A 26,487-nucleotide genomic window follows, 5' to 3' on the forward strand; every position below is an offset into this window, starting at 1 on the left:
TGCTGCTCTGTTACAATGGAGGCAGAGGGAGAGGAAACCATTTTAGATGGAGGGTGGGGGGGCTACCACGATTGTCTGAGGCCTAGCAGTGATTAGAAGGGCTCTGGGATGAACCAGCTCCAACTGAGCCGAATTGACAAGGAAGACTAGAGGAGAAAAACTTATAAATGGGGAGAAAGAGTGGGTGGGAGAACAAGAAGGGGAAAAAAAACCTTTAAAAGGGGCCTGGGAGGTAGAACAGAAAATAGTGACAAATGGTAGGAGAAAGGTCTGGAAGAGAAAAGGAATTTGGGTCAGAGAAGCATGGGCGCTAGCTCCAGTTGTTAAATTTGTCAACGGGCCACTGGATGCCTGAAGGTTTGCACCCTTGGTGGAGAAGGTGTCTTCCAGTGGCGCCCCTCGAGAGGCCAGCAGCTCTGGAGAGAATGCACCAAGAATGGGGAGATGATTTTATTTCCCTTGCCCCAGTCCCTGGCCCAGAATAGATGCAGATATATGAAGAACTTCCTCTGTGTGTTGGAGGTGGAATTACTCTAAAGGGAGTTGGGGAGAGCCACAGAGAGGAGCTGAGGGGGGTTGGGGGGAACTGGCCGCCATAATATCATTGGGGAGTCAAGGGCCCCATAAGAGCAGTCGAGAGATGGCATAATGACAGACAGCTGTTCCCTGCGCTGGAAATGTCGGAAGAATAAATGGCTACAATCTGACATTTTAGGGGGAAATTGCAGTGTTCAGAAACCGGTGGGTAGACATTTTGATCTTTCAGGGCATTCTGTCGCAGAGCTAAAAGGTGCTTCTCTTCTACAAGAGAATGTCAGAGGGAGAATCTGCTGTGATACTGCCGATTTAGGATTGAGTACATGAAGGAATGGGGATCGTTTCACAGGTAGCCACGTTGGACTGCAGTAGAACGACTCGGTTTGAGCTCAGTCATACCATAGTGGCCAACAAGATTTTGGGAGGGATAAGCTTTCGAGTGATCAGACTCCCTTCATCTGATGGCCTATGACACTCAAAAACTCCTACCCTAGAAGACTTCTTGGTCTTTGAGATGCCGCATAGATGAAACCATGTAGTCTGAAACAGACCGTAGGTCTGTCAAGTTCAGAACTGCCTGCTCCAACTGGCTGCTGCTCGCCAGGATCTTAGGCAGACGTCTTTCACACATGGTTTGATCCTTTTAACTGGAGATATTGGGGATTGAACCTGGAACCTTCTGCATGCCAAGCCGAGGCTCTACCAGTGAGCCATAGCCCCTCCGTCATTTATAAACTCAAGACTCTTTCCTCACCCCCGGCCTTAAAAGGACTTTGAATTTTTCATTTGCTAGATGTAAAAAGTCTTCATTTCCCAAACCATAAATATATTAATTAGATCTCTATACCTTTGCAACAGGGTCTGCTTACCGTGTTTCATTCTTAGATTTTATGTGAATTTTGCTTTGCTAGCCAACAACCACTGAGAAGGGTCCTTATGCCCTCTGGCTGGAACGGGTTCTCTTGTGGTTTGATCAAGTTTAAGCTGTCCTTTCAACATCCCCCCCCCAAACATTAATTTCAGAGGGTAGCTGATCTTCAATAGAATAGCAAGATTTGGCTTCAGTAGCACCTTAAAAACCAACAAGGTTTTCAGGGTACAATGGTTTTAATATTCCTCCCCTCCAGGCAAGCAGGCTCAGGGCTGTTCGTAACATGCATCACAAGTGCATCCTTCATAAAATCGCAGTTCAAACGTTATTAAAAACTTACAGTACTCTGTTGCTTCCGCTCATCGGTTCGTCGGTCCGCCTCCTGGTCCATTTCACAAACAGTATGATACTCCAATGGGGTTCTAATTCAGTGGAAGGGATAGCCCGAAGATTAATGGAGGGAGACCCATAGATTTTATAGACTGCAAGCTCGAGCCTCTTGTGGCGCAGAGTGGTAAGGCAGCAGACATGCAGTCTAAAAGCTCTGCCCATGAGGCTGGGAGTTCGATCCAAGCAGCCGGCTCAAGGTTGACTCAGCCTTCCATCCTTCCGAGGTCGGTAAAATGAGTACCCAGCTTGCTGGGGGGGGTAAACGGTAATGACTGGGGAAGGCACTGGCAAACCACCCCGTATTGAGTCTGCCATGAAAACGCTAGAGGGCGTCACCCCAAGGGTCAGACATAACTCAGTGCTTGCACAGGAGATATCTTTACCTTTACCTTTTTAGCTTGCTCTGTCCTCAAGCAAAGGCCTGGTGGAGTAGTGCCGTTTTGTAAGCAGAACTCCAGTAGTTCTGTCAAAGCCTAGATCTTGACCGGCAGCTTATTCCACCAGGCTCGGGTCACAGCTATAAAGGCCCTGGTGGAGGACAGACACTTTAAAGCTTTTAAGACTCAAAGGTCTCTGCCTCAGATATACTTTCCAGTATATTTAATCCATTGAATGGATAGACCTGACCTGGATAACCAGCAAGACCCGATCCTGTCAGATCCCAGAAGGTAAGCAGAGTCGCCCCTGGCTGGTATTCAGATAGGAGTCCTCCAGGGCAGGGGTAGTCAACCTGTGGTCCTCCAGATGTGCATGGACTACAATTCCCATGAGCCCCTGCCAGCACTTGGAGGACCACAGGTTGACTATCCCTGCTCCAGGGAACACCAGGGTTATGACACAGAGGTAGGCAATGGCAAACAATCTCTGAACAGGCAATCTTAGGCTCTCCTGGTAGCATGACACACATATGAAAGAGAACCTCAGAGGGGAGAAAAGCATCAAAAGACAAAAAACAAACAAACCTAACTGCAAAACAGTTAGGAGCTGAAAGGCTGGATCTCTGGACAGTGTACATGATAAAATTATATGAACGTTTATTGTGCACAACTTTAAAAACTAGGAAATTAAAGACATACACAAAGCACATGATGCCCCGCACAACTTTGAACCTCAGACCTAAAGCGTTTCGATCCAAAAAGGGTCTTCTTCAGAGGTCTAATTATGGGGCACACATAATAAAAAAAGTAAAAGGTTCATAAAGCAGCGAGCAAGATAAACGACGTTTTAGATCTTATTTTTTACGATGAAAAAAATCAATGAAGATTGGGCCGATAGAAAATGTCCCTTTGTCAGGTGACGGCCTCCTTCTCTGAAGTTGCTTGGATGCACCAAAGGTGAGCCAGTGGCAGGGCAGCCCCCGAGGCAGCAGCCGGGGAGGAGGACGAGGAGGAGCCGTGGCCCGGTACCGGCTGATCCATGGACCGGCCCCGGTCTCCGGACCAGGGGTTGGGGACAGCTGTTTCTTCTAGAGAACGGGGGGGGGGGGGCTACCTGTTCTGAAAATGCTCCTGTGCTCCTGTTAAGTTATGACTGAGGAAGAGAAGGACGGAGCCTTGTTGTGCGATGTTTGGCAGTTTGCAGGCGACATCTTGGTGGTTCTGGTGTGTGTCGACTCACCCCTAGTAGGAGCACCATTATCAATCAAGCCCGTGCGCACCTTGCATAATGCATAGGATCACAAGAGCGGAGGAAAACCAGAAGGCCACCTAATTCAATTTGCAGCCTTGCCAAAAGATGGGCTTGTTTAGCACTTCACTTGGTACGTCCGTGCAATGTACAATGCTTGAGAATCAGAACACCGATATTTCCCTTGCAGGAATGTCGATGGGCACAGATCCCCCCCCAAAAAAACTTTTTATGGGTTCATTTCTGTAATGGTTCATATGGGGCTGAGGCTTCTTTGGGGCAGGGGATAGCATTAGGGGTTGCCAACCTCTAGGTGGGGCTTGGAGCTTTTGTGGAATCCTACTGATCTCCATACAATAAAGATCTGTTGCCCTGAATAAAATGGCTGCTTTAAAGGGAGGAGTCTATGACATAATGCACTGCCTCTCCCCAAATAACTGCACCTCCAGGCCCCAGCTTCCCAAATCTCCAGGCTATTTCCCAGCCCTAGGTAGCAGGCTGATCTCGGGTCTAAACCCAATATGAGACTGTGAGATGCATGAATAGATCTTGCATACGTTTTTTAATGGAAAAAGCAGCCATGAAGGATGTTGATCTGGATCGAGTCCCTGGAGTTACGGTGTGGGGGAGTAAACTTTCCAACTCAATGCTCCGCTTTCCTGATTGAACCTGACTGCCCCATCGTGGGTGGTTCGTTTGCGAAGACAGAAAGGCCAAGCCAAGGCCAAAGGGGAAGAAAGATGCCTTGGAGTGGCGAAATCACAAGAGGGAAGATTATTTCTTCCCTCCCGCTCTCCCCCTACCCCGACCTGGATGGTTCAGGCTAGGCAAATCTTCTCGGATATCAGCAACTAAGCAGGGTTGGTCCTTGTCAGTCCATGGAGGGGGGGATGGCACTGAGGATGTCCAGGGTTGCAGCTCAGAGGCCATGAAACACCCATGGCGGAGTTGCCAGAGGTCAGTTGGGACCTGACAGCACTTAGTTATAAAAACCTGGCTTTGTTAGTTTTCACCATTCCCTTTCCTCACTCTAAACCTGTGGGGCTGCTATTCCCATGTTAAGAATGTTGGAAAGGTCCATTTAAGGATCTCCCCGCATCGCACCTGGTTTGGCCAGCTTGGTGTCGTGGTTAAGAGCGGTGGCTTCTAATCTGGCGAGCTGGGCTTGATTCTCCACTCCTGCAGCCAGCTGGGTGACCTTGGGCTTGTCACAGCCCTGATGGTGCTGTTCTAACTGAGCAGTCCTGTCAGAGCTCTCTCCGCCCCACCTCCCTCACAGGGTGCCTGTTGTGGGGAGAGGAAAGGGAAGGCGATTGCAAGCCGCTTTGAGACTCCTTCAGGCAGGGAAAAGCAGAGTATGAAAACCAACTCTTTCTTCTTCCTCCTCCACCAACAACACAGCAACACACAGAACTGGCTTCTACTGAGTCAGACCCTCGGTCCATAAAGGTCAGTATTGTCTGCTCAGACAGCTCCCCAGGTCTCAGGCAGTGGCCTTTCATATCACCTGCTGCCTGATCTTTTAACAGGAGATGCCAGGGATTGACCAGGGGGGCTTTTGCATGCCCTGCCCTGAGGCAATCTTGCATTACGTTTAGAACCCAGCAGATCCCTCAAATGATTCTCAAGACGGGAAGCAGCACAGGTGTGTTTGTAAAGTGAGGCTGTGTCTCAGCCAGCTGCCAGGGCCTAAGGCTCCTGGTGGGGTCCACTGCTGCTGACCCCCCCCACACACATACCTCCCCCCCCCCAGCCCCCAGTTTGCTTAAAATGCTTTGCCACCCATTCTCCGAGAGGCCTGGCATTACTAGGAAAGCCGATGCTGCTGCTGGTCACCATGACAACAGTCCTCAGGGGAGCTGGCACCAGCCAATACAGTCATGGAAAGGGGTTGAGGGCCACTGAGCAAGGGCAGTGGGAGGGCTCTTGAGCGGGAGGAAGTGGGGGGCACACAGGTAAGGGGTGGAAAGATATGTGGGGGGCTTGTGGCGGGCATATGGGGGCCCTTGGGCACTGTCGTCCGAGGGCCCCTCAAGTTCTGGAACCGGCCCTGACCTTGGGTTTTCTTGGCAATAGATGGACAGAGTTGGCTTGCCGTTCAATGCCTCTGCATAGTGATCTTGGACTTATTGGTGGTCTCCCATCCAAATACAAACCATGGTTGACCCTGCTTAGCTTCCAAGATTTAATGAGACCGGGCTAGGGATGCCAGCTTCCAGGTGGGACCTGGAAATATAGCTCATCTCCAGACCAGTTCTCCTGGAGGAAACAGCTGCCTTGGAGGGTCTCTCCCGGCTCCAAATCCCACCCACTCCTGGATCTCAAAAGTCTCCCAAGTTTTTCCCAATCTAGAACTGGCAACTCTAGCTTGTGCCAGCCATCCAAGTCAGGGTAAAATCATAGAAGCATAGAATTATAGAGTTGGAAGGGGCCATACAGGCCATCTAGTCCAACCCCCTGCTCAACGCAGGATCAGCCCTAAGCATCCTAAAGCATCCAAGAAAAGCGTGCATCCAACCTTTGCTTGAAGACTGCCAGTGAGGGGGAGCTCACCACCTCCTTAGGCAGCCTATTCCACTGCTGAACTACTCTGACTGTGAAAAACTTTTTCCTGATATCTAGCCTATATCGTTGTACTTGAAGTTTAAACCCATTACTGCGTGTCCTCTCCTCTGCAGCCAACGGGAACAGCATCCTGCCCTCCTCCAAGTGACAACCTTTCAAATACTTAAAGAGGGCTATCATGTCCCCTCTCAACCTCCTTTTCTCCAGGCTGAACAGTCCCAAGTCCCTCAACCTATCTTCATAGGGCTTGGTCCCTTGGCCCCAAAATAGGATACAGGAAGTCAAAAACACCCAGCCCATGCAGGGGTGGAAGAATTCTCTGGTTCCGTTGATTTCCCAAGCTCTTGGAGGTTGTCCCTCGTGGCTAAGACTAGCAAACGGCATACGGGTTTGTTACCCACGCAGTTATTGTTGGCATCTGGGACCTGCAAGTGTGATATGATTTTTGTTTTAAGCCTCCAAGTGCGAACAGAAATTATTTTTTTCAAAAACACGTCAAGCGCTTCGGTGCAGTAGCAAGGGCAAAGGCCATCTGCTTTCTTCTTTCAACCGCAACAAAATCCCCCTTTCTCCCCGGCTTTGGTTGCTTGGTGTTATTCTCCCATCAGCCTGACACCAGGATTCCAGTTGCAAAGTATGAAACTCTTATTAGGGATGTTCAATGAAAGCGGCAGATGGTCCAGGCGCTTGCTTTGGGAAAACAGCATGGGCCATCGGCAGATGTTCTGGTAGCTGGAGGGTGGGAGGGATGGAAAGCCTTCAGCAATGCTCTCCATGGCTGTCCTGGGAGAGGTTGACCTGTGAGGCTCGGTCTGTTGTTCCCCTCCTGGCCAGGTGTGGCGCCTTCCCGTTCATATTATTCCCTGGCTCCACCCACACCTGGCCTGTATCCACCTTCTCCAATTGGGAGGCTATAAACGGAAAGCGAGGCCTTTCCCACCTACTCTCCCTGCCCTCTGCCTCCCTGCCCCCATCTTTCCCCTTGTGGCTCAGGGCTGCCTCTTAACCTCTCTATAGGGGTGCCAAACCTGTCCCTCTCCAGTGGTGACTGGAGATCTCTTGGGCTTATAACAGTTCTCTCAGAGCTCTCTCAGCCCCACCTATTTCACAAGGTGCCTGTTGTAGGGTGAGGAAGAGTAGGCAATGGTAAGCCACTTTGAGACACATGAGAACGGCTGGATGACCTTGGCCAGTCCCAGTGCTCTCAGAGCTGTCTCAGCTCCACCTCACAAAGTGGGTGTTGTGGGGAGAGGAAGGGTGAACAATCATAAGCCATTTTGAGACACATGAGGGTGACCTTAAGCCAGTCACAGTTCTCTCAGAGCTCTCTCAGCCTCACCTACTTCACAAGGTACCTTTGCAGGGAGAGGAAGAGGAGATTGTAAGCCGCTTTGAGACAAGTTGGAGAAAAGCGGGCTATAAATCTTTATTTCTTCTCCCTCTTCTTCTCCAAGGCCTTCCTGGATGGATAAGTCTGGGCCAGGGCTGTCCTCAGCCAGGGTGGGGGTCCAGTCGGGGCTGGGTGTCATTTCCCGACAAGACTCAACTGGGGCCTTAGCTCTGCACCTCCGGCCAAATGCTCACCTTGCGTGTTTCTTCCCATGACCCCAGCAAGCTGTTGATTTGTTTTCTTTGGCCTAGGTCACCTGCCCAGATGGGAAACGGATCGGTAAAGCACAAGTATATGAAGAGACCTGACGGCCATGCAGGGAACTGCCCCTACACTTGCTCGGGGGGCGGCATGTTGGGGAAAGAGCCGGTTTTGAACATCAGCACCATTGCCGGGGCGGCAGACCTCCTGCGGAGCAAAGTCTGGGAGCTCGAAAGGGAACTGAAGAGGCAGGAGGAGGAGCTGCAGGAGAGGAGCTACCACATCATCGAGCTCCAGGAGCAGCTGGCCAAGCAGACGCGGACCATCGGCGACCTCACCGAGGAGCTCAAGTGCAAATGCATCCAGCTGAACAAGCTGCAGGATGTGGTGGACACCCAGGGGACAAACCCCTTCCTCTTTTCTCCCCTGAGAGAAGCCCCCCAGGCGGGCCTAGCGCCCTCAAATAACCGGAGGAGAGGCGCTAAGGAAGGCGTGTCGGCCGAGCCCACGACCCGGACGTACGACCTGTCGGAGCAGCCTCGGTTCTCCTTTGAGAAAGCACGGGTACGGAAGCCATCCAGGTGAGACCACCCTACCTTTGGTTGTTGCCAACTCACACTCTGCCACTGGTGGGCAGATCACATTGTTCAGTCTTTTGGGCCACTGTTGCTTGAACGCATGCATAGAAAGCAGAGATGCCTCGTGGCCACCTCCCTCTCTTTGCAGGGGCAGTTGGTTGAGGTTACTTGACACTGAAGGGGATGCCTCCATGCCTGTCACCCGACCTTCTTCAATTTATTTACTCCCGAGAACCCCCTGGAACATTCCTCAAGCTTCGAGACACCCCAGAAGTAGCATGATTTTGCAGAAAATGGTGGGGAAGCATAATTGTACACATGCTCCCTTCCCCACCGCCCTCTAGGTCATATCACCTGATAAATGTTTTTAAAAATTGAAAAATACATAGCCAGCAGATGTGTACATACAGGGAAGCAGGAAGGGGAATAAAAGGAGGTCAGAGGGGGCAGGAGGGGGGCTGATATTGCTCTAGTTGTTGTGTAGCTATTTATCTACCTAGCTGGCCTCAAGTGTAGGCCTGGCGGAAGAGCTTCATCTTGCAGGCCCGGCAGAACTCGGGTAGTCACTCAGGAGCTCATTCTGCCTGGAAAGATTAAAGACCGCACCAAGCTTCTTAAAGAACTGGGTTTGGGGAACTGGGACCCAACTTGGCTTCCTGACGGGGCTGTGATCTCACTCAGGAGCACATTCTGTCTGGAAAGATTAAAGACCACTGGTCTATTTTTTTATTTTTTACTCTCCCTTTTTGAGCCAAGCTACACATTATTATTCTTCATAAAGACTTTGGGGAACTAGGACCCAACTCACCTTCTCTGCAGCTATGCAGCATCTGCAGGAGAGAGGCTCCTGAAAAACAGAGACCCCCCCCCAAAAAAAAAACAGGTTCTGAACAGTCATACAGGAGGAGTAGGGGTCCCAGCTATCTGATGAGAGCTGGAGATCTCCTGGGATTACACTTGATCACCAGTCAACAGAGATCAGTTCCCTCGCAGGAAGGCGGACTTTGGGGCACTGTACCCATTGAAGCCCCCTCCCCTTCCCCAAACCCTGCTCTCCTCAGCTCCATTCCCAAAGTCTCCAGGTATTTCTCAGGCCAGAGCTGGCAGTCCTAAGGAGGAGGAAGGTTTTCTACCTATCCTTGAACTTTTTTCCCTGTGCAATCCTGGGCCCCACCTGGTGAAACGAGCCAGAGGAAAGGGCCCGGACGGAACTCGAAAAGTTCCGCAGGGCCTGCAAAAGGGAGCTTCTCCGCCAGGCACTTGGCTGAGGTCGACCTGAACCACCACTTCCCATTGGCCCCCAAGCCTCCCTCCTACGACGACCACCACAAACTCGCCCAACCCACTGGGCCTCAGTATGAGCTGAACGGATGCTCTTTGCCGTTTCCACCATCCTTTAATGTCATTGTTGTTATTATGTGAATGCTATTGTTATCACAAATGGAGTTACCTGTATCGTTTCTTGTTTCATGTAAACTGCTCTGAGCCTTCGGGAAGGGTGGTATATAAATACAATGAATGAATGAATGAATGAATGAATGAATGAATGAATGAATGAATGAATGAATGAATGAATGAATGAATGAATGAATGAATTGGGGTGATTTCACTGATATTGCTTCCCCAAATGGAAATCCTTGTGCATATGGAGAAACAAAAGAGGTAAAATAACTCACCACCCCGCAGTGATATGGGAAAACAGCGGGGGGGGGGGGAGATAAGGTACATGTTTGGACTCCTTTTACCATTCCCCACAGCTTTTACGTGGCTGCAAGGGACAGAGGTTGGCTCTGGGAGGGCGGGCCCAAAACCATCACTTGCCATTCAGTTCTCTGTTTCCATTGCGCTCTACCCTTCCTTCAGGATTCCCCCCCTCCCGCCACAGTATGTAGGTCACTGTTGCCACCCTGGCAGCCTTTCTTCTACCCGAACAGGATGTCGCCGTGCTTCTCCCCCACTGAAACAAATGTCATCCCTCAACTCCTTCGCAGCTCTCCTCCTTCGGAGACAGAATGTTTATAAATATTCAAGGTGGCGAACACTGACTCTCTGTAAGAGATCGTTTTTTGCTTTTTTTTTTGATGAGGGATGTCAGGAGCCTTTTATATGAAACAAGGTTTTGTAAGGCAAAAAAACAATGTCAACTTGAAAACGGTGCCGTGTACTTCCAGGGCTCTCTGTCCACAAAGTGGTAGAAAAGGCCTCTGATCACAAGCATGGCGGCTCTTTGAAGTGGCTGTTGGCCTTCCAGGCGACATACAAATATTTTTAGATTTGCCGATAGGGTTGACGAGCACCATCTTCCTAGGGGTGCCAGCCTCTAGGTGGGGCTTGAAGACCACCCCTCCAGAATTAGAGTTCATCTCCGGTAGGTCCAGAGGGGCCCGTGGAATTTTCCCTCCTGCTTTAATGGACTTGGCCACAAACTAGGAAACTGGCTGCCTCCCCAATGCGAGTGAGTTCTCTCGTAGTTTATGCACCTGGGAGGGAGTGGAGCCTGCGCATGCCTACTCCCGCCTTAACCCGTCTCCTGACTCTCCCTCCCATCCTCTTTGAGCCTGCCTGTTAATGAGGGTGGTGATGTCACTTCTGGAGACATGTGACTTCCGGGGGAATGGCAGGGAGGCGTGGCCAGCTGACATCACTTCCGGGCCCCTCACAGCCTGAAAAATCGTTTCAGGGGCTCTGCTGTGGTCAGAAGGTTGAAAAAAGGCTGGTTGAAGGCACTGCTGAGAGCCACTGCGGTGTTGTGGGTAAGAGTGTCGGGTTGTGAGGATAAAATGGGGGAGAGGAGAATGATGCTAGCCGCTTTGGGTCTCCATTGGGGGGAAAAGGCATTGTATAAATCTGGGGTAGTCAAACTGTGGCCCTCCAGATGTCCATGGACTACAATTCCCAGAAGCCCCTGCCAGCAAATGCTGGCAGGGGCTTCTGGGAATTGTAGTCCATGGACATCTGGAGGGCCGCAGTTTGACTACCCCTGGTATAAATAAACATTGTCCCAGTTCTGGGTTCCATTTGAAGGACTCCAAACTACAAAGCAATGCAAGAATGGTTTGAAAATAGCCTCCCCCCCTCCAATCGGGGCTTCCCTCGGGGACTGCAAAACACAGAGCTAGAACAAGGCGAGAGTCAAGACAGACTGACCTTCCGGCATTAAAATGAAAATTGCTCTCAGCCGTATGGGAGAGCCAGAACTGAGCAAGGTTGTTGTTGTTGTTGTTTTTAACCTCTTAATCTTCTTTTCTCCAGCATTCCCTTTAGTGAAATGATAGTTCCTTACTGATACTCCCCTAGTAGACGTTTTAAGAATCTGAGGTTGCCTCCTTGAAAATGAAATTGCTCTTAACTTTTAGGGAGTAACGAGGCAGGGTGTGTTGGATCGGTTGACGCCACGAGCTAAAGTGGGCTCATGAATGCTCTAAATAAGCCGAGGTTTATCACCGGGTAGATATTATTTACAGTTTTGCAATATAAAGATGTTTCTTTGGCATTTTCCACTCTTCCTGGAAGGATCTGGTTAATAGCAAAACAGTGAGGCCTCTCCCTTTGACACAGAAGGCTCGTAAAACGGAATATGTATAAAAGCTCGCTGACCCCCCCATATATGGAGTTCTGAAGTGGAAGCAAGAATGTCAAACAAGCCAAAGTTTATCCCTCGTGTCTAAGAGGAGTCTGGGTTTCCAGAGGCCCTGCAAATGTCAGCGGGAGCTTGTTCTATCTCTCCAGCTCTGTAGCAAACACTCTTACGCCATGTATTGACTGCTACCATGGCAACCAGTGTTGTTAACTTTGTGCCAGCCAAGTGCCCCTTATTCGGAATAGTCACTGGTTTGTGAACGTGGGATGCGGGGACTCTGGGGTTACGGGGATGGAGAAAGTTTTGAAACCTACCAGATGTTTGATCAGATGCAGTCATTGCCGTAGGCCAGGGGTAGTCAAACTGCGGCCCTCCAGATGTCCATGGACTACAATTCCCAGGAGCCCTTGCCAGCATTCGCCAGCGAATGCTGGCAAGGGCTCCTGGGAATTGTAGTCCATGGACATCTGGAGGGCCGCAGTTTGACTACCCCTGCCGTAGGCAGACAAATCCCCCTAGGCATTCCTGACTGTTTGGCGGAAACTGTTATTGATTGACCTCTACGTTCAGCAAGCTGCGATCTCTCCCAGACACTCAGACATCTCCCCCACCTACTCCAAAGCAGATGTGTACCCCTTGCATAATCTCTCATCAGAAGTCACTCTTGTATGAAGGTCTCTCTCCAACACAAATGTATGAATTCATCGTGAACTACAAAGGGATTTTGGCTCAGTTTCCAGCTTTGTTCTCTCGTGGGGCATTTGTTAAAGGTTTGTTATTTCTGTCTCAACCAGGGTTTCGAGAAACCCTGGGGTTTCCTGACAGCCCTGGAAGGGTTTCCCGAATGCGAGGGAGTTAATTCATTTTTAAAATATTTTTTTAAATTCCTTAAATATTTATCGGATGAGGTGACCATATATTATTGACTCACCTCCTCCCCAGATGGTGGGAAGGGGACGAACCCTGGGTGAGCGTGTACGAAGCTATGCTTCCCAACCATATTCTGCATGATCATGCCACTTCTGAGAGTCAGTTTCATAGAATCATAGAGTTGGAAGGGGCCATACAGGCCATCTAGTCCAACCCCCTGCTCAACGCAGGAGTTTGGTGTAGTGGTTAGGAGTGAGGACTTCTAATCTGGCATTGTAGTTTTGTAGATATGTTCTACTGGCTTGTATTGCTCAAGGATGGCCTGTGAGACAGAAAACAATCAAACGTTGTGAAGCATTGCTTCTGGGGGCCCAGAATTAATTCTTGCCAATCATCTCTTAAAGAGGGTCTCTGTTATAAGCCTGTTTTGAACTTACAAGGGACTTTAGATCTCTCGACATCCCAGGAAGATACAATCATTGTGATTCCCTTTTCAGAGTCAGGTAAGTGGACAAACTAGTCCACTTGTTAGGTGCCACGGCTCTCACAGACCATGGCAGGTCACAGCTGCCATGTGGACAAACTGGTTCACAAAATTGGCATCTCCATGGGCTATACCAGGCTTCTTCAGCAGGGGGTTCACGAAATCCTGGGGTTTCACAATGGCTCAGAAGAGTTTCGCCAATTGGGTGGGAGTTAATTAATTTTTAGTGTATTTTTTAATGTTTAAGACTGCTGGGCTGTTTCTGGCATTGGAAGGCGGGCAATGGAGTCTGAAGGGCAGTATATATATATAATAAATAATAATAAATGTCTGAGTGATGTCACTTCTGGTGACCTATGACTTCCAGGGATCTGGCAAGGGGGTCTGGCCTGTTGACATCACTTCCGGGGTTCCTTGAAGCCTGAAGACTGTTTCAGAGGTTTCTCAATGGCAAAAATGTTGAGAAAGGCTGAATGAGATAGTCATCGAGATATGGTCACCATCTGTTCCCAGAAGCAATTGTATGGTGGCCACCGGTTATATGAGCCAGCCCTTAGCATGCCAGCAATCGATGGTTGCAAGGTTACATTGTTTGAGGCACTCTTTCTCTGCCAGGTAAGGTCAGCAAAAGTGCAGAGAATAGCATGTTAATTAAAACAGATAAAGATCAATTTGTGCGGATTAAACAAGAGCGATTGCTGTCTGTCTCATTTTTAATTATCCTAAGCTCCATGTGTGGGTTTCCATTGTTAGCATCAACGCGAGGAAACGAAGCCAGGGTTTTCTAGAAGAAATTGGCAGAAATCGCTCAGCAAAGTCGGGCCAAATTGTCTCGGAAGAGTATCTCCCAGGCTATGAAATCAGCATGAAAGCCGGCTTGTTGCAAGCTGTTAGTGCCGCTCAGTGTCTTGTAGGATTGTGTTGGAGCTTGGATACATCTCTCTCTGGCACAGAGCAGTATTTTACAGGTTCCTGAAAAGTTCTATGTCTTCCAGTGGACTCTTTATATTGCAATTGTTGGCCAGTGTATAACAACATCAAAAAGATAAAAAGAGCCAGAATCTGGGAGCACCTTAATGACTAAAAAAGGGAAAAAATGTGGCAGGGTATGAGCGTTCATGAGTCACTGCTCACCTCTCCTGTCTTCCATCGTGACTCTCAAAAGCTCCTTCAAATAACAGGCTCCTAACAAATTTTTGTTAGTCTTTAAGGTGTTAACTGGACTCTTGTGCTTTCCTCCTGCTACGGACAGACTAACAGGGCTACCCATCTCAATCTATCAACATTAAAAAGAAATATATATTTCTGTAAATCTAAAATTATTATTATTATTATTATTATTATTATTATTATTATTATTATTATTGATTTATAAACCACCCCTCCCTGCAAGACTAGGAGCAGTCAACAATATGCTAAAGTAGACATAAAACAGTACAGTAAAACCAGATACAAAAAAGACCAACAACCAACATTTGAATGTTTAAAGCCATCATTTTAGTGCTCCATTTTGTCTTCATTAAACCTTTCATCCAACCAGTATCATCGGTCAGTTGAGCTGGTTTGTTCAGGGGGGGGGGAGACCCACTGATTTTATCGCTTGCTCTGGCCTCAGTCTGGTAGAAAAACGCCATGTTTCAGGCCCCGTGGAACTTTGATAGCTCCATCAGAGCCCGGCTCTCTGTTAGCAACTCAGTCTGCCAGACTGGGGCCAGTGTTGAAAAACTTTCATCCTTGTTGAGGCCAGGGACAATTCATTCATTCATTCATTCATTCATTCATTCATTCATTCATTCATTCATTCATTCATTCATTCATTCATTCATATACTGCCACTCTTGGCCCGGCCAGTTCACGGTGGTTTACATTACAAACACCCACATTCAAAGTAACCCACACAGTTTCCTAAAATACAATTTACAATATAAAATGCCTTGCAACAGCATGGATGGTGCTAAACATATGCCCTCCTCCTCCGGACCGCAGTGCCTCAATTCTCCCGTTCTCAGTGTCTTGTCCCCTAGTTGATCTCAGGTGATATTCAGCCCGGGGGAGGGGGGGACTGATAACCGAAGAAAATAGGGGGAGGACAACACCCGATTTTGACACTTGATGACCTAAGTGCTCTTCTGGAGCTTATTGGGAGGGTCAAGGCCCAGAATGGCCTTGAAGGCAAAGGGAAGAGGTCTTCCAATCTGTGTCAGAACTTAAGTCATTGTATTCCCATTCTATCCTCTTTCATCATAGTTAAGAAATCAACAGTGCAATCCTAAGAACACTTTCCTGGGAGTAAGCCTCATAGAATAGATATGAGAAAGAGTGAAAGTAAACCTGTTCAGGATTGCTGCCTAAGTTCTTGCCGAAATGGAAGAAAACCATGTTTGCTGTTCTTTGCTCTGCCCTGTTTGCTGGGGAGTGGCTGTGGCTTGGTGGTAGAGCCTCCACTTGGCATGCAGAAGGTCTCCGGTTCAATTCCCGGGTATCTGCATTTAAAAAGATCAGGTAGTTGGTGGTGTGAAGGACCTCTTCCTGAGATCCCAGAGGCCATCTGCTTGGCAGGCAGAAGGTCCTAGGTCCAATCCCTGGCATCTCCAGTTGAAAGGATCAGGCAGTTGAAGATATGAAAGACCTCAGCCAGGAGACCCTGGAGAACAGGTGCCGGTCTGAGTAGACAGTGCAGATTTTGATGGACCAAAGATCTGAATCGGTATAAGGCAGCTTTCTGTATTCACAACAGCAGGTAAGGGTACAGTGTAATTTTTGAAACAAAAGGTGGGAACAGGTAAGGGGAACAGAATCTTTGCTTTCCCTCCACCTTACTTTTGTGGAGGGGCTGTGACTCAGAAGGCAGATTACCTGCTTGGCATACAGAAGGTCCCGGGTACCACCTTCAGAATCTGTAGCCAGTGGAGGAGTTGGCCAGTCCAAAATACTGGAGCGCTGCTGTCAGTTTGTGTGTTTTCATTTATTCACTTGGTTTATATCCTGTTTCGGATTATAAATCCCTCAAAGCATCTTGCAGCAGTCCCAAAAACCTGCATTAACAATCACCTCTCTCTCCTCCCTTCCCAAAAATATCAGTCCCCATTGTTGCCCAAATGTTTCATCCCTTTCTTGTTCCTCTTTAATGTCCTTAGAGCCCAGCCGGGAGAAGTTCCACACTGCTCTGACTTTGATGGTAGAACAGCAGGGGCTTGGACAGCCACCTCTTTCGTCCTCCACACCAAGGATAAGAGGCCTTTCATGTTTTGAGGTCATTGGACGGGGGTTCGGCCTCGATGCCAGGCTGCTTCACGTACTTCCTGTTGTAGGAGACATCTTTCTCCAACCGGATTCATTTCCCGTATCAGAGCTCCCTAGCGAATAGTGCTCCCGGCTCCTGCTTGGAGAATGCCTAAAGATTTTGAGGGTGGAGCCTGGGGAAGGTGGGGAGGGGGGAAGGGAGGGACTTCAGCTTCACCTTCCAATGTCACTAGGGCCTAGTCTGCACACATAGGATAATGCACTTCCATTGTGCTTTGGCAGCTGATGTTCCTGTGCAGAACAGGAAAGTCTACTTCTAAACTGCATCGAAAGTGCATTTATTGTGTGCAGACTAGGCCCAGTTTCTCCAGGGGAACTGATCTGGGTCATCTGAAGATCAATCACAATATAGGTTCTAGGTTATACAACAGACCGGGAATCACAGTGCTAGAAAGCCCTGTATGATTCATCTAAACACATTCAACACTTTTTAAACAAAATTATTGTATTCAAAAAAGTTTTAAGGACTTTTAGTCACAATGCACATAAAGTTGTTATTAATTACATTTAAGACAAGACATTGTTAATAACAACTTTACGTGCATTGTGACTAAAAGTCCTTGTCTTAAATGTAATTAATAACAACTTTGTGTGCAGATTCAACTGGGTTGTTGTGTTGGTCTGAAGTAGCACAACAAACATAGAGTCCAATAGCACCTTTAAGACCAACAAAGACTTATCCAAGTGTGAGCTTTCAAGTGCATGCACTCATTTAGTCTGAGGAAGAGTGCATGCACTCGAAAGTTCACACCTTGAATAAATCTTTGTTGGTCTTAAAAGCATTATGGGCATTCTGGCTAAAAATCCTTAAACATTACAGGGCTTTCTACCACAATGATTTATAGAATCATAGAGTTGGAAAGGTCTATGCAGGCCATCTAGTCCAACCCCGGTCTGTTGTGTTTTCTCTGCCAAGTGTGCAACCTTCTGTTTTTTTGCTGTCTACCTGGAATTTGGCAACCATACTCGTGAGAAAAGTGCCCATGGGAACAGAGTGCAGTGAGTTAAGAAGGGTCATTTCACATCCCCTTACCTGCAGGCACTTCCAGTTGTCAACTTAGACCTCCCCACAGTGTTATATGAAAATTCGGGCAGATGTATGAAGAAGCCAACGCAGCTGCCCACATTGCATCTAGCTTGGCCCGAAAATTCGGTTCATCTTGAGGAATGGGATGAGTAACTTGCAGCTAATAGGTAACCTATATCTTTCCACCATTGTGTGTATAAATGTAGGTTACCTAGTTGCATCATGGCCAGCAGCCTGATAGCCCAACTTAGCTTGATCTCCTCCCGGCTTGGAAACTGAATAGGACAGGTGACAGTTTCTCTTGAATAGGAGCCCACCAAGGGAGATCACGCAGAAAAAGGACAAACAGCAAACCCCCTCTGCTCATCAGGTGCTTTGAAAAGCCACATCGTTCTGGGGTCACCATGAATTGGTGATGGCACACAATTATTGTTACTGCACCACAGTAACTTGATTCTGGGTTTTGTAGCATGGAGGTGAATGGGCTTGACCTTTTCCTTTGGGTAGTCTCCTCTTGGTTTTGCTCTGCTTGAATGCTCAGCGGAATCTTTGTTCATTCATAGGACAGTCTGGCTTGAATGGATGCAGGTCCGTTCCATAAATATTTGATCTCCCGTTGACACAGGTAACTTATATTTTTTACCAGGCACATTCACTTGGTTTTTACAAGCTTAGCCTATCAGGAGGTGGTTTTATGCACAATCCATGGACATCAACGAGAGCCTTGGAAATGTGGCATTGAGCACAGAGTGCACATCCTATTCCAGCAGATTATATCCTGAACTCTATTCACTGACATGTTGTTGTTAGGTGCGAAGTTGTGTCTGACCCATCGCGACCCCATGGACAATGATCCTCCAGGCCTTCCTGTCCTCTACCATTCACTGACATAGAAAGTTTTATTTCTCCTATGTTCTTCTGAACTACAACTGAATTCCAGGGGATTGATTGGCTGTTTTAGCAAAGAATTATCATATGGCTGAATTTGGATGTGTGACACAGTTTGCTAATTTAACTGAATTAATTTCTGCCTTATATTCCCACTGTCATGAAGGGAGTTCATAGTCTCAGGAAGAGTGCTTGCACTTGAAAGCTCACGCCTTGAATAAATCTTTGTTGGTCTTAAAGATGCCACTGGACTCTGATTTTATTGTGCTACTTCAGACCAACACGGCTACTCATTTGAATCTTTTCATATCAGTTTATTTGGGCTTACATTCCCGCCCCCCACCCACCAGTTGAGTTTCTGCTCTGGATATCTGAACCTTGCAATTTGTTTCTCCACTTTAATATCGCATAATGGAAACGCATTATTATTGCATACAATTATGCGCCTGCTAAGTATTACTCTGAGAGCCTTTAATGGGAAGGCACAAAGAAATTGGCGATTTTTGTTTTCGTCCAGCACCATTTATGGGGGAGAGAGAAAAATGCGCCAGATGGGTCTTTGATAAAATTTTTTTAAATATTTCCTTTATATTCCCTTCAGTAATTAAGTACAGCAGTACAAATAAGTATTATGTATTGAGTCCCGGGGTAGGAGGGAGGAAAGAGGATAGGAAAGTAATAATTTGAGAAAGCAGACTAAAGGTTTGGTTAATTATTAGAGGTTGACTCAGGATCGGAACAAAGCAGCATTCAGCATGTGAAGCTTCAGGGCCAGAGGGAGATATTTCTACATCGGAGGGACTGCCTCTCTGAATACGTTTCCCAGAGAGTCTTTGATTCAGCTAAGCCAGGGGTAGTCAACCTGTGGTCCTCCAGATGTCCATGGACTACAGTTCCCATGGCCCCTTCCAGAAAACGCTGACAGGGGCTCATGGGAATTGTAGTCCATGGACATCTGGAGGACCACAGGTTGACTACCCCTGAGCTAAGGATCCCTGGTCCTAAGGAAATTCAACTAACCTCAAGTAGAGTCAGGGCCTTTTCACCCATCTGGCAAACCTTTCCAGGGCTGTCACGAAACCCTGGTTGAGAAACCTATGAAGATGCAGATGCTGCTATCCTGGCAAACACAAGCAGTGGGGGAGACAAAGGTTATACGTGGCCAGATAATGGAAGCAGCGCTGTTTGCACCTTACCTTGGCCCATCAGGTGGCAGACTGGCCCTGCTCGCCAATCAAAACATGTTGATGAGCCGTTTTGGGGCTCCTGTGTGGTTAGTTGCCTGCCCCTGACTGACAAGGTATCCTTTCTTTCGTATAATTAGAACACTGGTGCCACGGAAAGGTCCGTCTCTGTAAAACCAAAATGACAGGTCTGATATATGTCTGGGGAAATCTCAGCCTGGAGCAAAGGGAGTTGGATGGCCGTGTTAATTGAGGGGCTTAAAGGACAACCAAGGCAGATAGAATCCTAGAGTTGGAATGGGCCATATAAGTCATCTAGAGCACTGGTTCTCGACCTTCCTAATGCCACGACCCTTTAATCCAGTTCCTCATGCAGTGGTGACCCCCAACCATAAAATTACGCAAGTGTTCTTTCACAGAAATTAAACCCAAACTGGCCAATGGCATGAAGATCCATTGTTCGTGATTGTATATAAATTGTTTTTTTTTTCAGGGGTTTCTCAGTTCAGTTCTGCCGCTTGTCCCACCATGCCCATCTTGCTCTTTTCCCCCGCTCCAGACAGACAAACGCTGTATCTCGATCTACCCCACAAGGCTGTTGTATAGATGTCCCCCCCCCCGACCAAGCTGCTTGCCCTGCTGCAACCCCTATGAAAGGGTCGTTTGACCCCCAAAGGGGTCCTGACCCCCAGGTTGAGAACCACTGCTGTAGAGTTTTCAAGGCAAGACACATTCAGAGGTGGTTTGCCGTTGTCTGTGTTGTTACCCTGGACTTCCTTGGTGGTCTCCCATATAAATACTAAGTGGTATCAAGCCTACTTAATTTCCAAGATCTGATGAGATCAGGCTACCCTGGGCTAGCATGGTCAGGACCTGAAGTCATCTTAGAACGTACTGTATCTGTCAGAAGCTTGCCTTCTGTTGAATATGAAGAGTAACATGAGATTTCTCTGAAAGTTTCCTCTGTTTCTCTCTCAATGTGCTTGTTGTTCCCCGTTATTTAAAATAGGTAAAAAAGGAACTATTCAGGGGGAAAAATTAAAGATGGAGAAGAAGGACATGGAGGCCCATAAGCAAAATTCTTTCAGGATGAGTTTGCTCTGGGGATCAGTTTCCCCAAGTGAAAATGAGGGGCATTAGCTCTTGAAGATCATCTTGAGATCTCTTAAAATATAGGAGGGTCTAATTGGATTTTCATTAGGAAAAGGTCCCTTCTGCGAGATGATGTTAATGATATGGCTTAGCTGGAGCTTACCAAATTTGTTTTCCATTTGCTTGTGACCTATTTATGGCATGGCTTGCCAGTGCTGTGGATACAACCCACCAGTTTGTTGATTAGTATGCCTCTGGTCTTGTTTGTCTAACCTTTATTGTCGCCATCCTTCATTCTCAAGCTCAGTATCCCGGTAATAACAGAAATAAATCAAGGTGGTAAATGGGAAGTGATCATTCTCTCTTAAGGTGCCCTCCAGAGATCTCACCATGAAGCTTAGTTCTCTGGAACAAGTTGTTGCTGTTTTATGAGTCCAAGCCAGAAGGGACCTTGGACATTTGCAGAGTGGTCATGTTTTGCTTCTTTGGGACTTATCAGCCACACGGGTGGCAAAGATCGCCAGGAGTTCCCAGATCAAAGTTTGATTTGTTTGGTTAGCAGTTTGATACAGATCTGCCCATTTGCACCCCAGGAAGGCTCAGTTCAGATGTTGTGAACAAACCAGAGTGGGCATCAACTGAGTTCAGAGCTGGTCTTACCTTTCCCTCCTCCTGCCTTCTTCTGGCACTTAAAGACCAAAAAGAGAAGTCTTTAACTAGCTGCAGCCTCTTGCATGAGAAACAGCATGGTATAATGATTGGAGTATCAGGCTGGGAAATCTAGTTCAGATCTCTGCCATAGAAACTCGCGTGGTGATCTGAGTTGTATGCTTTTTTGAGGTCCTAGTTAGGGATGCCAGCCTCCAGGCGGGACCCCTGGAATTACAGCTCATCCCCAGGCTACAGAGATCAGTTTCTCTGGAGACAATGGATGCTTTGGAGAGTTGACTCTGTGGCACTATACTCCACTGAGATCCCAGTCCTATCCTGGCTCCATCCCCATATCTTTAGGAGTTTCCCAACCTGAATCTGGCAACCGTACGCCCCCACCTCCTGTTGGTGAACAGGGGGGATCTGACAACCCCATCCCCAGTGGGAGTGAAAAATGGAGTACAATTTACCTAAATAAACAGATAAATATCCCAGCAACTGGGATTCTTAAACACATTCTCCAAGAAAGGCAGTTGCTGGGAAGTTGGTTCTTCTATGCCGCTTTTCTCTACCCGAAGGAGTCTCAAAGTGGCTTACAGTTGCCTTCCCTTTCCTCTCCCCACAGCAGACACCCTGTGGAGTGGGTGAGGCTGAGAGAGCCCTGGTAATCCTGCTCGGTCAGAACAGCTTTATCAGTGCTGTGGAGAGCCCAAGGTCACCCAGCTGGTTGCATGTGGGGGAGCACAGAATCAAACCCGGCTCACCAGATTAGAAGTCCGCACTCCTAACCACTACACCAAAGTCCTTGTTTGGGTCTCCTGCTTTTGGGAACCATGTCAATCTAAAATTAGTTTATGACTTCCATCTTCAATCTTGGCCTGCTGAACAGTTCCCTGGGTTTGTACCCACCATGAGCAAACTTTGACTCCAACCAGAGACGCTTTCGTTATCAGTTTAATGGGCTCAAGGGGCATTTTGAAGGATAGGCTTCATTGCCCTGACCTGGACGGCCCAGGCGAGCCCAATCTTGTCAGCTCTTGGAAGCTAAGCAGGGTCATCCCTGGTTAGTATTTGGATGAGGGACCTTGGATGTCCAGGGTTGCTATGCAGAGGCAGGCAACGGCCAACCATCTCTGGTGGTTTTTTGCTCTGAAAATCCTATAGGGTTGCGTAAGTCAGTTGCAACTTGACCCCCTCCTCCCAAAAATGCTTCATCTAGCACAGAGGTAGTCAACCTGTGGTCCTCCAGATGTCCATGGACTACAATTCCCATGAGCCTCTGCTCTAGCACATGAATGGTTTCAAGTAGCCCAGGCAACAGAATGCAGAAGCACTAGTAGAAGCACAGAGATGGCACCAACTCCACTATTTCCAAGGATGAGGAGGGGGCTGTGCTCATGGTGTCCACCAGAGATGTATTTTCTCATCTTTTTCACTCACCCTGGCCAGAAAGCTGCACCACGGTTGCAGGGAGCATTGAAGCAGGAGAGCACAACAGCTGGTTTGGAATAAAAAGGAAATGTGTATTTTGTGAAGGTGGAATCCTGAGTGCAGTGGCTTTATAAGTACTGAAGCATTTCTGGATCAATGTGCAGCTAATTTGATGCAAGCACCACATGTTTCTGTAAGCACACCTGGAGTTCTTTTGGAACAGGACTCCATTTTGATGGACCCATATAGCTCGACTTCAATTCCACTGTTGACGAAATGGGCACCCGTTCTAGTCTTTACAATACATTTTGAAGGGCTCTTCAGAAGTGGTTCTCATCTCAGGACCCACTTAAGGATTTTCAGTTGTTTTATTGCCAATGTCACTGGCAGTCTTTACGCATTAGCTGGGCAGATCCTTCTCCTGGACGCTTTAGGCTGATCCTGCGTTGAGCAGGAAGTTAGACTAGATGGCCTGTCTGGCCCTTTCCAACTCCATGATTCTATGATTCTCTATTTTGTGAACTAGTTTCCTGTGTGTTTCATAGTTTTGGTCATTTGATGTTAAGGAAGTCTTCTTCAACCAAAGCCATTCTTGCTGTTTGGCTGGATCCCATTGGTCAGTTCCACTAATGGAATCCACCCTTTTAATTTTTTTTTTTTTTTACTTTCCAAGTTCTGAGAGTTACTGTAAAAATGGAATTACATGTGTGTTACGAGATCAGGCTTGTGTCACTAAACCAGGGTTTGACATCCTGGTTTTATTGGAAGAGAGTAAATCAGAGTTGGTGACTTGGATACATAATCATAAACTGTGGTTTGCTGTGAGGAAGCCAGTGATTAATTTTTGAGCTGTGCACAAGAGGGAGGGGGTGGAAGCCTATATAGTTCCTGAGAAATTCCCATGACGATCAACCATGGTTTGCTATTAACGGCGAACTATAAAAGCCGCGGCTTACAGATGAAGCATTATAAACCATATGGTTTTGTCACTTAAGGCAGTGGTCCCCAACCTTTTTATCACCGGGGACCACTCAATACCGGGGACCACTCAACGCCTTTTACTGAGGTCCGGTGGGGGGGGGGTAGTTTACTCCTCTACTCTCAACCACTGCCCTAACGCTCTCTGATCGCTTTGGTAATGTTTAAACGTCCCTTCAAAGTAAGATACAGACACGCCACAACAATGAAGTATGTTGTAAAGGGCTGGGGGGGGGATGAAGTAAAGGGCCGGGGGGGGGGAGAAGGCGTCCTTCGGGGCCCACCTCCAATTAGTCGAAGGACCACATGTGGTCCGCAGCCCACAGGTTGCGGATTGCTAACTTAAGGGATCATGCAGAAATATAATCAACATTAGTCATGATTAGCAAAACCAAGCCATGGTTTCTTATTCCAATTCGCCGGTGAGCTGGCCAGTGTAGCCATCCTGCCAAGTCATAGGTCAACATCTTAAGACATGGGTGGGTGTGATGTCTAAACTGAACTTCAGTTATGGTTTCCTTTTGTGCTCCCGCATTTCCCTTAAACAATTCTTTGGAATGTCTTTGTCATTCCTTATTTTATTTCCTGATTATCGCCTTCTCTCTCTGACTTTCACCTTTTTGTGCCCGTTTGTTTGCTGTCGTCCCCTTTCTCTCTTTGCACTCTCTCTTTCTGCTATGCTGCATCTTTCCCTCCGGATAGGTGCTTCTTTTCCATCCGTTGAGTCTACTCCATCCTCCTTCAGATCCTTCCTCCAAAACGAATGACTTTTGCTATCATATTCCTAGGCTGGCCGGCCTATCAGAGAATCGGCTTCTTCCTTTCCCTGGTTCCTATTTTTATCGTGCAGTTCACTTTTACTCATATCCAAGAATACCTTTCTTCCCTCCAAACTCACCTTCGGTCCTCACCACACTGCAGCCAAAACACGTCCATTCTTTGCGGTTCCTGCGTCTTCCATTCTTCCCCCTTCTCCGCCCCTTTTTGATGAAAATCACAGCTGAAATATGGATTGCAACCTCTTTAAGGCAGCGACCTATTTCTTCTGCTGCCGCCGCTGCTTGTTCAGGCTTCTCTGAATATCGCCATGTCTGTTTACGGCACAGCATAAATAATAATTATCTCGATTATAAGCCCTTTGGGCAGGGATTAGATCACTTTGTATTTTGCGCATCGCACTGGTGAATAAATGCATTGTTAATGCTGGGGGTTGTTTGGGTTTGTTTCCCCCCCCCTCCCTTGGAACTTGATGAAATATGTCACATCCCTTTGGTAGTTTCTAGGCTGGCTTCCCAAAATAATGTGAAGAATTGGAAGGGAAAGTGAAGGATAGGTTGGATCAGGGCTTGCAAAAATTCTTTAGCTTCCAGACAGTTCCTTCTACAGCTGAGAATCTCCTGGGGGCTACAGAAGATTTTGGGGAAAGTTCTGGGCTGCGCGATCAGTTTGCTCAGGGTGCTGTCCGGGTTTGTTGGATCTCGCTTAGGTCTAACGAATCTGAGCACCATAACCGAGCAGCTGCCACCTCTAGGGGAAGACTCTGGGTCAATCTCCCATTCTCATGAGGAAAATGCCTGGGGGCGAGGAAACAAAATCCTATGGTGAGAACCGTGCCATCCCTGTCTTGGTGAGGTGAGCATGTAAGGCCATAGGTTTTCAAAGAGCTTTCGGAAGAGGCTCCTTAAAAATTAATTTCTGCTGTTGCTGAACCAGATCCACGCTTCAGATACCACCGTGGAGAACAACAAAACAAACTGCTGATGCCAACTTTGGGTCGGCCACCTCCAGGTGGGGGCAGGAGATCTCCTGGGTGTACATCTGATATTTAGCCTACAGATAAGAATTTCATTGGAGAGAGTGTCTGCTTTGGAGGATGCGTTGTAGGGCATTATACTCCACTGAGGCACCTCTCCTTCCCCAGGATCTACCCCAAATCTGTAGAGTCCACCCTCTCAAGCTGCAGTTTCCTCCAAGGGAACCTATTTCTGCAGTCTGGAGATCATTTGTAAGTCGGTGATCACTCTGAACCCCAACTGGAGGTTGGCAGCTCTAGGAAAGGCCAAGATGAAGAAGAAGAAGAAGAGTTGGTTCTTATATGCCGCTTTTCCCTACCCGAAGGAGGCTCAAAGCGGCTTACAGTCGCCTTCCCATTCCTCTGGAGTGGGACTAGAAAGTGACAACTTGGGAGGGGTACCAGAAGCGGTGGAATGCATGGAACAAAAACCTACCGATGACCTTGAGCTCACCTAGTGTGATTAGAGGACATTAGACCACCTTCATTTCGTGATGCACAGCCCCAGGGAAACTGTGTTGTGGTGTCCTTTGTGAAGGTTTGCCTGCCATGACTGATCATTTTTATTGTGGGATCCCTAAGGAACCTTTAGCATTATCTCAGAAGAGGTTTCACAGATCTCTGGAATTGCAGCTGATGGAGAAAAAGAGAGAGAGAGCCATTCTAAACATTTTTAGGCCGTAACTGAAAAGAAGGTAAATTACCTCTGTGGGCACCAGACCATGAATACGATGGTGGCGGAATATCTTGTACATAATATGCTTCATTTCTGAGCTACCAGTGAATCTGATTTTGTTCCTGCCTCTCCCCTCCCTTTCTCTGTTTGCCTTGGTGGCTTGTTTAATAACAGTGAGAAGAAGCTGATCACAGATGCCCTGAGCAGGAACCAATTTCTGAAGAGACTGGACCCGCAACAGATAAGAGATATGGTAGAATGTATGTACGGGAGGACGTACCAGCAGGGGAGCTACATAATCAAACAAGGAGAAGCCGGCAACCATATATTTGTACTGGCAGGTCAGTAACCGTTTGCATTATTCCTTCTGGGA

At 47.7% G+C, this 26,487-nt stretch overlaps 1 protein-coding gene across 4 annotated transcripts in view; it reads left to right on the forward strand.

Annotated features, from left to right (window-relative positions):
* Positions 1-26,487, forward strand: part of PRKG2 (protein kinase cGMP-dependent 2) — a 105,950-nt gene that overhangs the window by 30,433 nt on the left and 49,030 nt on the right. For all 4 annotated transcript variants that reach the window (XR_013224964.1, XM_077301075.1, XM_077301074.1 and 1 more), the window contains 2 exons: positions 7,631-8,161; positions 26,289-26,455. Coding sequence is in view for 3 of the 4 variants with exons in the window: in XM_077301075.1 (XP_077157190.1) it covers positions 7,644-8,161; positions 26,289-26,455 (685 nt within the window). In the remaining variant the exon portion in view is untranslated. The remainder of the gene's footprint in view (positions 1-7,630; positions 8,162-26,288; positions 26,456-26,487) is intronic.

Source organism: Paroedura picta, chromosome 10 (assembly GCF_049243985.1).
Source record: "Paroedura picta isolate Pp20150507F chromosome 10, Ppicta_v3.0, whole genome shotgun sequence".
NCBI lineage: Eukaryota > Metazoa > Chordata > Lepidosauria > Squamata > Gekkonidae > Paroedura > Paroedura picta.